The sequence below is a fragment of the Scatophagus argus genome, chromosome 8 (genome assembly GCF_020382885.2).
Source record: "Scatophagus argus isolate fScaArg1 chromosome 8, fScaArg1.pri, whole genome shotgun sequence".
Taxonomy (NCBI): Eukaryota; Metazoa; Chordata; class Actinopteri; family Scatophagidae; genus Scatophagus; species Scatophagus argus.
Window position 1 is genome coordinate 11683094 of NC_058500.1, and position 12532 is coordinate 11695625.

At 44.0% G+C, this 12532-nt stretch overlaps 1 protein-coding gene across 1 annotated transcript in view; it reads right to left on the reverse strand.

The window, feature by feature from the left end:
- Nucleotides 1–56: 56 nt before the first annotated feature.
- LOC124062949 (leucine-rich repeat-containing G-protein coupled receptor 6) overlaps nucleotides 57–12532 on the reverse strand; it is a 34441-nt gene continuing 21965 nt past the window's right edge. Inside the window, exons 5-18 of the mRNA XM_046396084.1 lie at nucleotides 9341–9556; nucleotides 9116–9187; nucleotides 7183–7251; nucleotides 6658–6729; nucleotides 6431–6502; nucleotides 5975–6043; nucleotides 5483–5554; nucleotides 5111–5176; nucleotides 4920–4991; nucleotides 4397–4468; nucleotides 3755–3880; nucleotides 2785–2939; nucleotides 2074–2154; nucleotides 57–1652 (exon numbers count right to left, since the gene is read on the reverse strand). Coding sequence (XP_046252040.1) covers nucleotides 397–1652; nucleotides 2074–2154; nucleotides 2785–2939; nucleotides 3755–3880; nucleotides 4397–4468; nucleotides 4920–4991; nucleotides 5111–5176; nucleotides 5483–5554; nucleotides 5975–6043; nucleotides 6431–6502; nucleotides 6658–6729; nucleotides 7183–7251; nucleotides 9116–9187; nucleotides 9341–9556 — 2470 coding nt within the window. The 3' untranslated portion in view covers nucleotides 57–396. The remainder of the gene's footprint in view (nucleotides 1653–2073; nucleotides 2155–2784; nucleotides 2940–3754; nucleotides 3881–4396; nucleotides 4469–4919; nucleotides 4992–5110; nucleotides 5177–5482; nucleotides 5555–5974; nucleotides 6044–6430; nucleotides 6503–6657; nucleotides 6730–7182; nucleotides 7252–9115; nucleotides 9188–9340; nucleotides 9557–12532) is intronic.

Consider the following 12532-nt stretch of genomic DNA (forward strand, 5'->3'; position numbering starts at 1 on the left):
TCAGTATAAACATTTACACTTACAGTTCTACTGGTTCTGTCTAAGTTCCTCCCTGCTAAACCAATGATTTGTCTGATGCTTAGATTTTCCATGCAGTTGACAGCCTTTACTTGAGCTTTCTTTCTTTTTTTTTTTTTTGTCATGTGAGTCCATGACTGACGTAGTCCACTGGGTAGTGTCTGGAGTTGTCCTTGATAGTCTTTCCTGTAAAGGGAGCATTTAGTTGCACTCAGAGGCACTATGTTGTGTTCTCACAGAGTTCTCTACAGTCCCTGTTTAGATTTAGTCTGTGGTACTTGAGGATTGATAATCCAGAGCTGGTCTTGCTGCTGCAGTTCAATGATGGTCCTTGAGTGTCCTCAGTGTCCCAGCTTTTCAGACAGCTAGCTTGGAGGCTCATGGATGAGAGGTCAGAGATGGAGTCGTGGTAGGGTTATACAGAGAACATGTGTTATGAATCACATCTTGATCCAAACCCTTCAGACATTCATCGTCGTTCAGGCTCCCTTGTTCTGTCACCCCGTCTCTATTTCTGGCAGTGGGAGGGGATGTCTGGCAAGAGATGAGGGGAACAGAAGAAGCAGAGGAGCACTGGGAAAATCTGGCTGGATCCAGCGGGGGTTGCAGAGGGGGCACCCCACTATACAGGGCATCGGCATCAGCGAGTGACACCTGTGTCGATGAATCGGAGTAGGAGCTCTTCTCAGTCTCCACAGAAACCAGCGAGTCCAGGGTGCGGTCCCTGCGTAGCTGTGGACGTGCTTTGGGGTGAGGCCAGAAGAAAAACTGGGAGAGGTCTCGTGTGAAAAGGAGGAAGAGGAGAGGGTTCAGGCAGGCAGGCAGGGGCTGGAGGAGCAGGAGAACTGATTTTAACACCTCCTCCCCCAAAGAGAGGAGACCCAGAAGGGAGCACAGGGACAGGAAAGCTACTGGTACATAAAGGAGACCATTGGTGAATATTAGCCAGGCAACATGTTTGATCATAGCGCAGTCCCACAGGCCCTCACATTCTCCCCTAAGTAACTCCCAGTAAAGGCGAATGTATGAACCTGTAACGATAAGCAAGCACAGTGTGTTCATCATAATGAGCGCCAAGGGAAAGCCCAGGGAGGATGGAAGTCGAGATGATGGGGGTGGTAGGGGGGAGGGAAGGCAGAAAGGTGAGGACCCGTACTCTCCAACTCCAATCAGTGGGAGAGAAGCAAGGCTGAGGGAAAGAGCGAGGCAGAAAAGCGCACATGTGCGTACACTCCCAAGGGACGGGGACTTTCCATAGGCACGGGCGCATGTCACACTCACGCCACACTGCACAGCTGCCAGAGTCAGCAGCAACACACTTGCCTCAGATGCAAACACCCAGACCCATCCCGTTGCTTGACAACCAGGACCCCCCTCCCAGCGGGCACCGTGGTGACCAAACTCTCCCAGGGTTAGGGCGTCCACAAGAGCCAGAGTCCCTGTGCACACACCTGTCAACAGGTTGGAAGCACCCATGCAGGCCACAGTGAAGCGGAGCGGTGACAGGTAGCTGGGTGAGCCAAAGAGGGACAGCAGCAGGAGGGAGTTCCCCAGAAGAGACACCAAGGAGATGGACCACAAGCCCACACGAACCAACCAGCTGCCTAACAGAGAGTCACAGGGACGGAAAGGACCTGCAAACATACAAATAAACAGCTATAGTTGAACTTCTAATGATGAATTCATACCGCAGTTTCTTCATACGATGATTTAGGGCTGCCACTATAACAATTATTTTCATGATTAACGATTAATTGTTTAGTCCATAACGTAAGAAAAATCACAATTTCCCAGAGCCCAAAGTGACGTCCTCATTTGCTTTTGTTTGTCCAGTCAGCATTTCAAAACCCAGAGTCCTCATTTCCTCATTTCCTTACATTTAAAAAACAGCAAGCAACAAATGTTTGAAAAAATGTCTCAAACGATTGAGTATCAGAATAGCTGAGAGCTAATTTTCTTTTGATCAACTACTCAGTGTATCTCCACTGTAGTTGTGACAACAATCTGCAAGTCAGTTGATAAAAGCTTCATCACTCAAAGTGTAAATTCAGTTACCTGGAGTGGGTGTGCATTGGACGCTGGTCTGTAGTTTGGATTCCTCTATTTCTAGCTGGAACTCCTCCAAGTCGGGATCATCTGGAATAAAACAGTATCAGGGTCAAATACCTCAGGGCCAGTCTGTTCTGTAAGTTTTGTTTTGTCTGTCTGAGGTTTTATGGCAACTTAAACTGCGTGTGTACATATACACGGTGTAAGCATGTTAGACTCTGTGTGGCATGGACTACAGTGGGTTGGTGCAATCTAGCATTCTTTTGCAATGACAGAAAATAATACTTGATGATAATTGGCACTTGCATGAAATTTGATCATCAAGACTGTTTTTCTAATAATTAAAGGTGAATAAATTTTAATCAGTGATATGTTATGGTTTAATCATGTTTTGTTATCATTACCCTTTGTTACACTCAGAAATTGTTTATTTTTGGATTTAATGGTTTTAATTTCAAGTTAATTTTAGTTTATTGGTGTTTATATTTTATGCCTGCCACAGGAATGCATGGAAGGGTCAACACCAACTGTGTCAGCTGCCAGGTAGCTGTGGTTTCAGCGAGGCTCTGACATGTTGCAAGAATTTAGCAATGAGTACAGACATATCGGACTCATATTTCCATCTATTACTTTACCCCTCAACTCGGGTGTGTACCATGTGTGTTATAGATGGTATATATACAGTCAAACGGATACCGTAAATGTGGGCTTTCTTACAGTGTGTGTCAGCGTGGATTGGGTACATGGCAACAGGCCTCTTGTGTAAGTCCTCGTCAGTGTTGCTCTGTTCTGTATCCCACTGGCTGACTGGCTTGTAGCTGTCACAGGAACCATACACACAGCACTGATAGGCATAAGGCATCTCTATTACCCTGTAACAAAGAGATGCGACAGTACTGAAAATAGAGCAGGAAGATACAATGCCACAATAGATGCTATCAGAAATGCACAAAGAAATAGTAACAAAACCTTCAGACTTGTATAATATAATAATCATTTTAATGTGATCTTGAGCATTACCAGCTCAGCTTTTTGATGCAGTATTGGATATCTGCTAATATTTCAAATCAAGCGAAAATGTTCCTGCAATAGCTGAATACATTAAAAAAATTACCCATCATGCACAGCAAAGGTATATGTCAACTGTCACTTTCCTGTCAGTTTCACATATAAGTCTGGAAGAGCTTACTTTGGTTGTATGCAAACATTCACTGTGTGGGTGCAATACTTTTATATGGCCAGGAGTTCTGTTTTTGGGCAATGTTCTACAGCTGACAGTGCTATCACCTGCCATCTCCGTCTTTGAAACTCGCTCTCCTTTTTTACCGTGCTTCACTGCACCTTCCCAAGCCTTTGGGGAACTTTGTAACAAGAATTAACTTGCTGGTGAAATAAGTGCTTCCTCATTTTTTAGTTAGGTTCACGGATGGCTTGCAGGGACACAGGTTGTAATTAGTTTATTGTCAACCCTGGCTGCTTTTGGTAAGTTGATGATATTAATAGAAAATCGTGGGAGGAAAGATAATCGAAGGCAAATGATGCATTGTTCCTTACAGCCACAGAATACATACCTGGGTGAGTTGTCACCTTTCAATTAGTTTTTGGGAGAAACCAGAATACGTAGTTTCAATGGGAGAGAAAGAATAAATAAAAGGGTGCACGATGTGCATGTCTGTCTTTGTGTTACCTCATACGAGGGAAGTGATCAGGACTGAAGGCCTCATATAATTCTGTGTTGCCCCTCAGCTTGAGATGGGTGAGACCCCCTAAACCTGTAACAGGTAATGAGCTGAGACGGTTCTCAGTCAGGTCCCTGAGAAAAGTACAGAAAGAAAGAGAGGGAGATGGATGTCAGATCAGGTCAAGGTTACAAAATGTGTTTTCATTTCATATATTCATCCTTGGTAACAAAAAGGCCTTGTCTCTTAGATATTTTTAGCTGTTCAGACAAGGCTCTTTATCAGATTCCCTCCAGATATCAGATGTAGTGTATCTGCTTGTTTAGCTAAGCATACTTCAACTAGTCTTCACACAAAGCAACAGTTTGTATTGGCATGGCCTGAAATGAGTCTCCTGGCCACACAGAAGGGTTTTTCAAACCATAAATGCATAGCAGCGTTCTTGGAGACTCAGCCAAAGACAAGGTTTTCTGTGTCACACAGTCATGTGTGGAGTGTTTGGATAAGGCGATGGCTCTGACATACAGCTTAACTTTAATTAAAGATGCTCAATTTCAGCATGCCCTCCGAGGGAGAACAGTGACACTGCAGAAGGACCAGATGAAAGGGAAAGGAGTCTTAGTGACAGTTATGTATCTGTGCACACTCACAATTTGATCAAAGAGTGAAGCGAGGCGAAGGCGTCCGGGTGGATCCACTCGATCATATTCCAGCTCAGGTCACTGATACAGAAGAGAATTGGCTTGAAATGAATTGTACTGAAAGGAAAGGTAGTTACTCTATGGATGTCATATCACAGTAACCACTAGATGTCAGTAAATGGTAATAAGTTTGATCTTGAGCAATGCTGCACAACTTTTTTGGCTCGTGATCAAAAAAATTAATCAATGTATACTTTTGACAGCTCATCATTACTATGAGTGATTTTCGTCCCAGAGATTGTTTAAATGAAGTAGTCCTTAGAGCTGCAAAGAGGTAAAACTAACAAGTATTTCCCAAGAAAAAACAACTGAAAAAATAAACATAATTTTGTGGAGCAGAATTGTGTTTCATCCGATGAAACCTTGGATATGTTGTGCAAAGTTTGGGATCCACTGATTGAGACAATGAATTTCCAAGAAAATAAAGCATGGCGTGGGAGAAAATGAACCATTACAACAAAGGCTGACTTACAGTGCTCTTAGAGATGCAAGCTGCTGGAAGGTGCTTGACTCTATTCTCCTGATTTGATTATGCTGTAGCCCTCTGGTGAGAAAAAAAAATATATATACTTAAGTACAGCAAAAAAAATATAAGGAAACATAAAAATTAGGACTTGCCTATGCCTATGTGTGTACAGTCAGGATGGGGGTTGAATTACTCACATCTCTTGCAGTGCAGAGCAGTGGTAAAAGCTGGGAAGATGCTCTATCTGGTTGTAAGAAAGCTCCCTACAGCAATACACAAAGCACACACACAAAGCACACATAAACACAGTGACCAGCTGTGGATTTATAGTGTGGGAAATTATGGGGCTGACGGGATTATTTGGGTGAACAGTCAGTTCTGTGAATAGGGCGATATAGCAGGACAGTATTTTTTTTTTGTTTTTTTTGGGGGGGTTGATGATGATTGAATTTCATAGCACAGCACTGTACAAATGGTTGCACAATCTGGGCACAACATGCCCCAGTTGGTTTTTGTGTATCAGTTTTTCTACCTCTGGAACCCCCTACTCCCTCCCTATGGGTACTCACAGTACTCTGAGTCGAGGCAGCTGCTCACATAGATCCAGGGGGAGAGCCGAGAGACCGGCCCGAGTCAGCGTCCTATAGAGAAAAAGAGAATCCTCTGATCATTGTTGAAGTGCAAGCAAGCGAAAGGATCCCCCAGTCCTATGAGGCTAACTTGGTCAGACAGGGAGCTGTGTAGGTTCGCCAAACCTGTCACTGGCTGGCATAACTAGCTTACCCCTTCCATCCCTTTCCTTAGTCTCCGGCTCTGTCCCTTTCTCTACCAGAATCCTAAAACACACATATTCCCTGTTTTTGTTTCTCAGAGCTTTCTCTGTGAGTCTCTTTCCTACTTATCCTTATCTCTCTCCATTCTGTTATCTCTTATGTTCCTGAACTCCCGAGAATGTATTTCTGTCCTCAACCTCTATGTATTTTCACATTCTTTGTTGTATGCGATGACGTGTTGATGGCCCACGGCATGAAGTAACTCTGTGTGTGTGGGGAGACACTCACAATATTTCCAGGCTGGTGGTTCCTTTCAGATCGGGAAACTCTTGAATCTGGGTTGCTCCGTTAAGGGAACTGCAGTTGAACAGGAAGAAAAGTGTCAGGAAACTCTTTCTCTCTCCCTTTCCCGCTCACATTCACACACATACACACGCATGCACACACACACACACGTGTGCGTAGACCTTGTCTAACAGCTCGTTTCAGCCATCAAACCTTTCCTCCAACATCAACACAGGCTGTTTTGGCTGTCTCACTAGACATCATAAGTCACACCATTCAACATGTTCTTACAACACACTCTCTCTTACCACATCAGCACACAGCACAGCAATGTGCTAACACAACATCATTCAGTAGGCCATTACCATGTCCACTCAACTCTCACTGCTGGGGACAGAGGATGATTTAAACAGTGTTTGAGCTAACTCACTGGAATGATTTCCATGGCCGCATACTTACAGTGTGTGCAACTTAGGTAAGAACTGGAAAGCAGATTTTCCCACAAACTGGATGGGGTTCTCATAGAAATGACTGCAAGAAAATAAAGAGAAAAATTGATTTTGACATTTTCTGATTAATGTGTTTTTGGGATTGAGTTGTGTTGTACGTGATGTTGACATGAATTAGCAATTATGTGTTTATTTTATGCACTGTGTGCACACTGTAGCATTAAGCACTAGGCTCACATGGCTTGGAGCTGAGGGTTTCCCACGAAGGCCTTCTCAGGGATGGCTTTGATATTGTTGTTATGGAAGCCCCTGGAAATATAAAAACATACTATTAGTCAGACAGTCTGTCAATATGTTTTTGATTTTGTGTGTGTATGTGTGTGTGTTTGGAGGAACACAGAGTGTGTTTGTGAGCAAGAGGAAAGTCGTATGTCCTCATGGTGCACCTGCCATTGCACAGCTGAAAAACATTTTTGGATAAATGAGATGTAAACATGCACACATACGCTGTATCTGTGACACATATGCACACTGTGGAACATCTGCTGAAGCCGAGGGAAAACTTGGTTGTGTGTGTATGTCTGTGTACGTGTGTGCGTGCTTGTGCGTGGGTGTGTAGGCAGCACCTGCTTAGGGCGAGAGAGATTGTATCCGAGTGCCACATTAAAATCACTTAACGGGATTACTTGGGATAACGCAACCATGATAGTCATGTCAGGCAGGTGTGTGTTTGTGTGTGTGTGTGTGTTTGCACGCGCTCACAGTTCCTGAAGCTTGCTCAGTGTCCTGATTGCCACAGGGAACTCCTGCAGATCATTGTAGTTTAAGTCCCTGAGAGAGAGAGAGAGAGAGAGAGACAGTAATATAAACAGTCAAAATTCAGTATTATATTGAAACGTTAAGTCCAAGGCAAAACGGACATTTGATTTCCCTGCAATGGCAATCACAGTTCAATGTTCAGTACCGTGTGTGAGAAAGTGTGCAGAGTCTTTTCCTCTGTGATAGGCTGACAGCTGCAGAGTGTGAAGTCTGGAAGTGACTCTTGACCTTTGCAGCTCTGACCTGATTATTTAGGTCTGTCTCTGATTAGTTTCCCAGGAAACGCTGTATCAAAACAACCGTTGCTATAGTTGACACAGTTCATCATGTGGGTGGCAGGAAAAGGGGTTTTACTGTATTTCTTGTCTGTATGAGTATGTGGGTGACCTTGTGTACATGACAAATGTGTGCATGTTTGTACAGATGCAGTATGTCTTTTGCCATATTAAGACATGTGCCCTGGTATGCGTGCTTGTACTGGTGCTGTCGTTGAAGATTGTTAGACGTTCAAATCAAGGGATACCTAAAAGTACTTAAGTGAAACTCATTTTTACTCTTTTCCAGTACAAGACAGCAAAATACCTTTGATGAAGTACTTCTAGATATATATGTGTTCGCTCTTCTCCAAGCAGAAGTGGATATTGTGAAATATTTGTCCGGCCTGTGTCTGCTATGTCTTGTTTGCATATGCTGTTTCGTTTTCCAGAAGTCCCCTGGACGGCTCCTCGTAGTAATGATTTTATAATACACACTCAGGGTTGGGAAGGGTGGTTGTGATGCAGATGGCCTCGTATTTCTCATAAGCGAGGCCGCTGTGAGAGATTAACCCCTCATACCAGCAAAATCCCCACGTCAATGACACCTGTCATCTTATCCTGCTGAATCGTCTGTCTCTCCTCGCTGCTGACGGCCCAAACACTTTAACACAGACTATTCTGGTCCAGATAGCTCCATCCCTCTTTTTCTCATTCTCTAGTTTCCCTTCACCCCCTTAACCATGGCTCCTCTGACTTACACCCTCTTCCCTTACACTTCCCAGCCTGGACAATGACTTTCAAGTTGAGTGTTAAGCTGACCCTATGCTTCTGAGTGCACAGGCAGTAGTACTTGCTTATCTGCACACACATACGCGTGTGCCCACACACATGCTCATAAAAAGGAATGCTTTTTTTTTTTTTAACACTTCGACAGGTTGTTAAGCAGCATGCCAGAAACTGTGTTTTCATCAGACCACCGTGAACTTTGCAGTAGATGCAGTTTCAATGTCTCCATTTCTAGCACTTTCTTTCTCCACCTTTTTCAAGACTGTCAGTTTCCTGTGGTTTTTCATATTGGTGTGTGGTTAGGATCCAGTTAGATGCTACAACAACTCTCCTGTGGCTACTTAGCGATTACTTTTACAAAACACAGAGACTCTTTGTGGATATTACTTTCAGGTGATCAGAGAGACTTTTCATTCCCACGTTTCTGTCGTTCAGTTTTGATAAACTTTCCAGCACCTGCTAAAATTACCAGCCTACTAATCATTATGACTATATAATTTAACACTACACTTCATTATTCTTTGGCACCCAACACTTTCACACTCAAAACGAAATGGGGCTACTGTCGTAAAATGAAGGGTTATGGTTATATTGACCTTTTGAGGTTATGTTTCAGAGAGTTCTTATTATCTTCTTGTTATTCCATGGCAATGTGATTGTTGTAAACACTATCATAATAAATGAATGTTGATACTTTGTGATCACAAAGCCAGCATCAGTGTTTGGCGAAACAGAGGAGGTATTCATTTGGGCCTATGAAAATGTCCACTGTCTAAAAAAATGTGCGTGTGCGTGTGTGTATGTATGAGAGAGAGAGAGAGTGAGATACTCACAGTGTCTCCAAACTTTGTAAACCTTCAAAACATCTTTCGTCCATGCTCTGGATCTGGTTGTTATGGAGATGCCTGAAAAAAGGGCCATATTATTCAACAAATCAGACATTACCTCCTCAAAAATATTACCACTCTTCAGTTGTCACCACCCTGTCTTAAGTCAATGGAACAAATAATTTTTCTGGTGAACCTAGACTCAAGTAAACAAATCAAGGTTTCACTTACAGTACAACAAGGGCAGAGAGGTTGGTGAATGCACAATCTGGGATGTGTGTGATCTGGTTGAGAGCCAGCGTCATGGCCTGCAGGGAGGGCAGAGAGTCCAGGGCTGTGACCGGGATTTCTGTTAGGGAGTTGTCATCCAACCACAGGTGTCTGAGAGAGCGAACCCCTCTAAAGGCCCCAGCCGGAACCTCTGACAGAAGGTTAGCATCAAGACGCCTGCAGAGTGAGATAATCACCAAGTCTAAGTACAGTATGTTTGTTTATGTGCATGTGTATCCGTGCATGTGCGTGCATTAGAGGTTTGTGCATCGTGGCATTGAAACACTTGGGCTTACAGGAAGGTTATTATGAGAATTACACATCCTTAATTCTCCTTCTTTCATCTTTGCTGCAGCTTCTTAGAAGCTCCTCATTTATGATTTATTCCCATGCTAAATAAGCCACGTCAAGCCTCACCAGCACAGACATGTATGAAATGTAAGATGAGAAAAGCAGAGACACAAACATGTAGGAACAGTTGCAGCGAGTCTTCCTTATTTTATTTATGTTGTGTCAAGCGGACTTCCCTCAGTGTGTGAAAAGGGGAAAACGTGAAGGAAGGAGGAGCATTTAAAGATCCATCTTCAGCTGTTCTTCCCTCCTTCAGTCTTTCCATCACCATCAGTTCCTGATGTTTGAATAACTCATACACGAACACGACTCCTTACAGCTGATGAATTTACGACAATGGACACACACACATACACACACACTATGCTCTCACACATGCGCTTTTATCTCTTCATCCAAACGCAACAAACCTTTGTCCCCTCTCTGCCTTGATGTCCCTCAGCCCACAGGCAATGAGTGTGGACTGTGACACCCACACACACACACACACACGCACACACACCCCACGTAAATGCACCCATGCATACACACTGTCCATAGTGATGAATGATCCCCTCGGGGCAGAGTTGACAAGCTGAGACCACTTCCTCTCACTATTCTTCTTTCTTTGGCCCTTCACACTCCTTCATTAATCTCCTTTTCCTCCCTCTGGCCCCTCTCATACTCACATTTAGTCTCTTACAACTTCATTGATGCACTCCCAGCCATTGCAAACCCCTTTGCGTCTCACTCCTTAACTCTTGTTCGTCTTTCAAACATCCTCTCTTATCAGTCTTCCACTGTGGTTCTTTGATTCTTGTACTACAGTCTCCTTACCCCTTGAAGGCTTCACCAAACAAACAGCATCATCAAAGTGAAATCTGAACTTGAACTCTGAACTCTCAGTGTTTCTCCCCAGGGAAATTTTCCATCAGGAGAGGCAACTGTATACACTAGCAGATGCTCAAGCAGAAGCACACTCTCCAACATGCATGTAAATACACATGAATGCGTGTATGTGCGCATGCAAGCGGCTTGAAGAAGTTTTCATCTTGTCGACTTCCTGACCATAGTTTTTTGTTTTGTTTTGTTTTGTTTTTTTTCAGTCTTAGACATCGTCCTTGTGCATTCTGTGCGCTCCAACTGTGGACATTGTTTGTCCCTGACCCAAATCAAAGGATGAAAGCCACGGAAGACCTTTCAACTTTCTGGTTTGTTCTCCAGGGCAAAATAATAATTGCTCCTCTGGGTGGACCTGCCAGGTCTCCAGAAGGTCCAGACAGAACCAGGAATGTTCCACAGAAGCCAATAAAGCAGCAACTATTTCCTGTCCATCACATCAAAGTCCGAGGTATGATCACAGGAGAGAGAAATACAGACAGAAAACAAGAGATCTCTTAAATGATCCAGGAGATGTGTGGAACCTGCCTCTACTGGTTCAGTTCTCCAGATGGCCAATATTTTATACACTTGAAGGAGCACGTTTCACTACCATCGAGTCAATCTCCAAAAACAGGGTTACACCAATTAATGGCTTGTGGAACTCATCAGAGGTTGTTACACTGCTTAACCTGCGGGTTGCGACCCAAAACACGTCTGTCTGCTTCTGATCGTGCCGAACTTAACAACAACACTCACACTGTGTGTTGTAATTAGCCTGTTCCAAATGGTGAGACAAATTTCTTGACTCAGTTTCAGATATCTGCTGACAAAAGGATTCTTGTCCAAGATTAAGACGTGATTTATTTTGGATGAAAGCCTCCTTTATATATTTATACCAGGTTAAAGCCTGTGTGCTGTGTCTCTTTCTTTTTACCTGGCATGTTTTATGTCAGTGAGAGGCGCCGACAAGCTTCACTCTCCAAAGCCTTTCCAGTAATCTTTCTCCGCTGGGCTTATCATTACTGTAATGACAAGGTGCGTCCCTATACACTGGCTCTGTGTGTGTACTGTGTGTGCGCGTGCATGTGTTTTTTCATTACTTGAGACCATCTCTGTGTGAAGAAATTGTGAGACCACACACACTCATACACACGTGTGCACACTCATACACCCACACACAGACATAGACAGAGACATCATCATGACAGAAAATTGTGAGGTTAGACATATGCTCACACAAGGCCAGCCTGAGCCATAGGGTAGTATGTGTGTACAGATGTGGGAGTGTGTGTGCAGGCTTGGTGACTCTATTGAGAGAGAGCAGGCCTGCTTTATACCAGACAGGGAAACGCTGTAGGTGGTAGAGGAGTTATATGTGCACACCCCTCCTACAACTCCAGCAATTTGAGTGTGTGATGAAGGAAATGGCTTTATGGATATTTGCACAGAATTATTAATTTGGAAAGCAGGGATGAGCAGTACGTGAGTTGGGAGAGACGGGTAGCGGCAAGGAATTACAGATGAGGTGGTCCACATGCACCCGCACGAACATTTACACTGACACATGCACACACGTACACACGTGCACTGACCCCACAGATGAGACAATTATGCCACCAAACACTCTTATAAGCCAGGGGGATAGCAGTGTGGGTGGTGGGAGAGGAGTGGAGGAGGAAGAGAGGGGGAATTGATGGAAAATGGGGTTGTTTCACAGCTCATTGGAGATGCTCTCCCTGGCCTGCAGTGTCTGCTGTTTCCCTCATGGCTTCCAGATGCTATCATGAACTGTACTGACACAGTAAGGATGTGACTCCTGCCATCATGCGGTACAACACTGAATGCAGAACTATTGGGGTATGGTCTGTAATATGTCAGTGGTACTCTACACCTGCATTGCGGTTAGAGCTGAGACGTGTGGGTGGGTGGCCAGGGGATGTT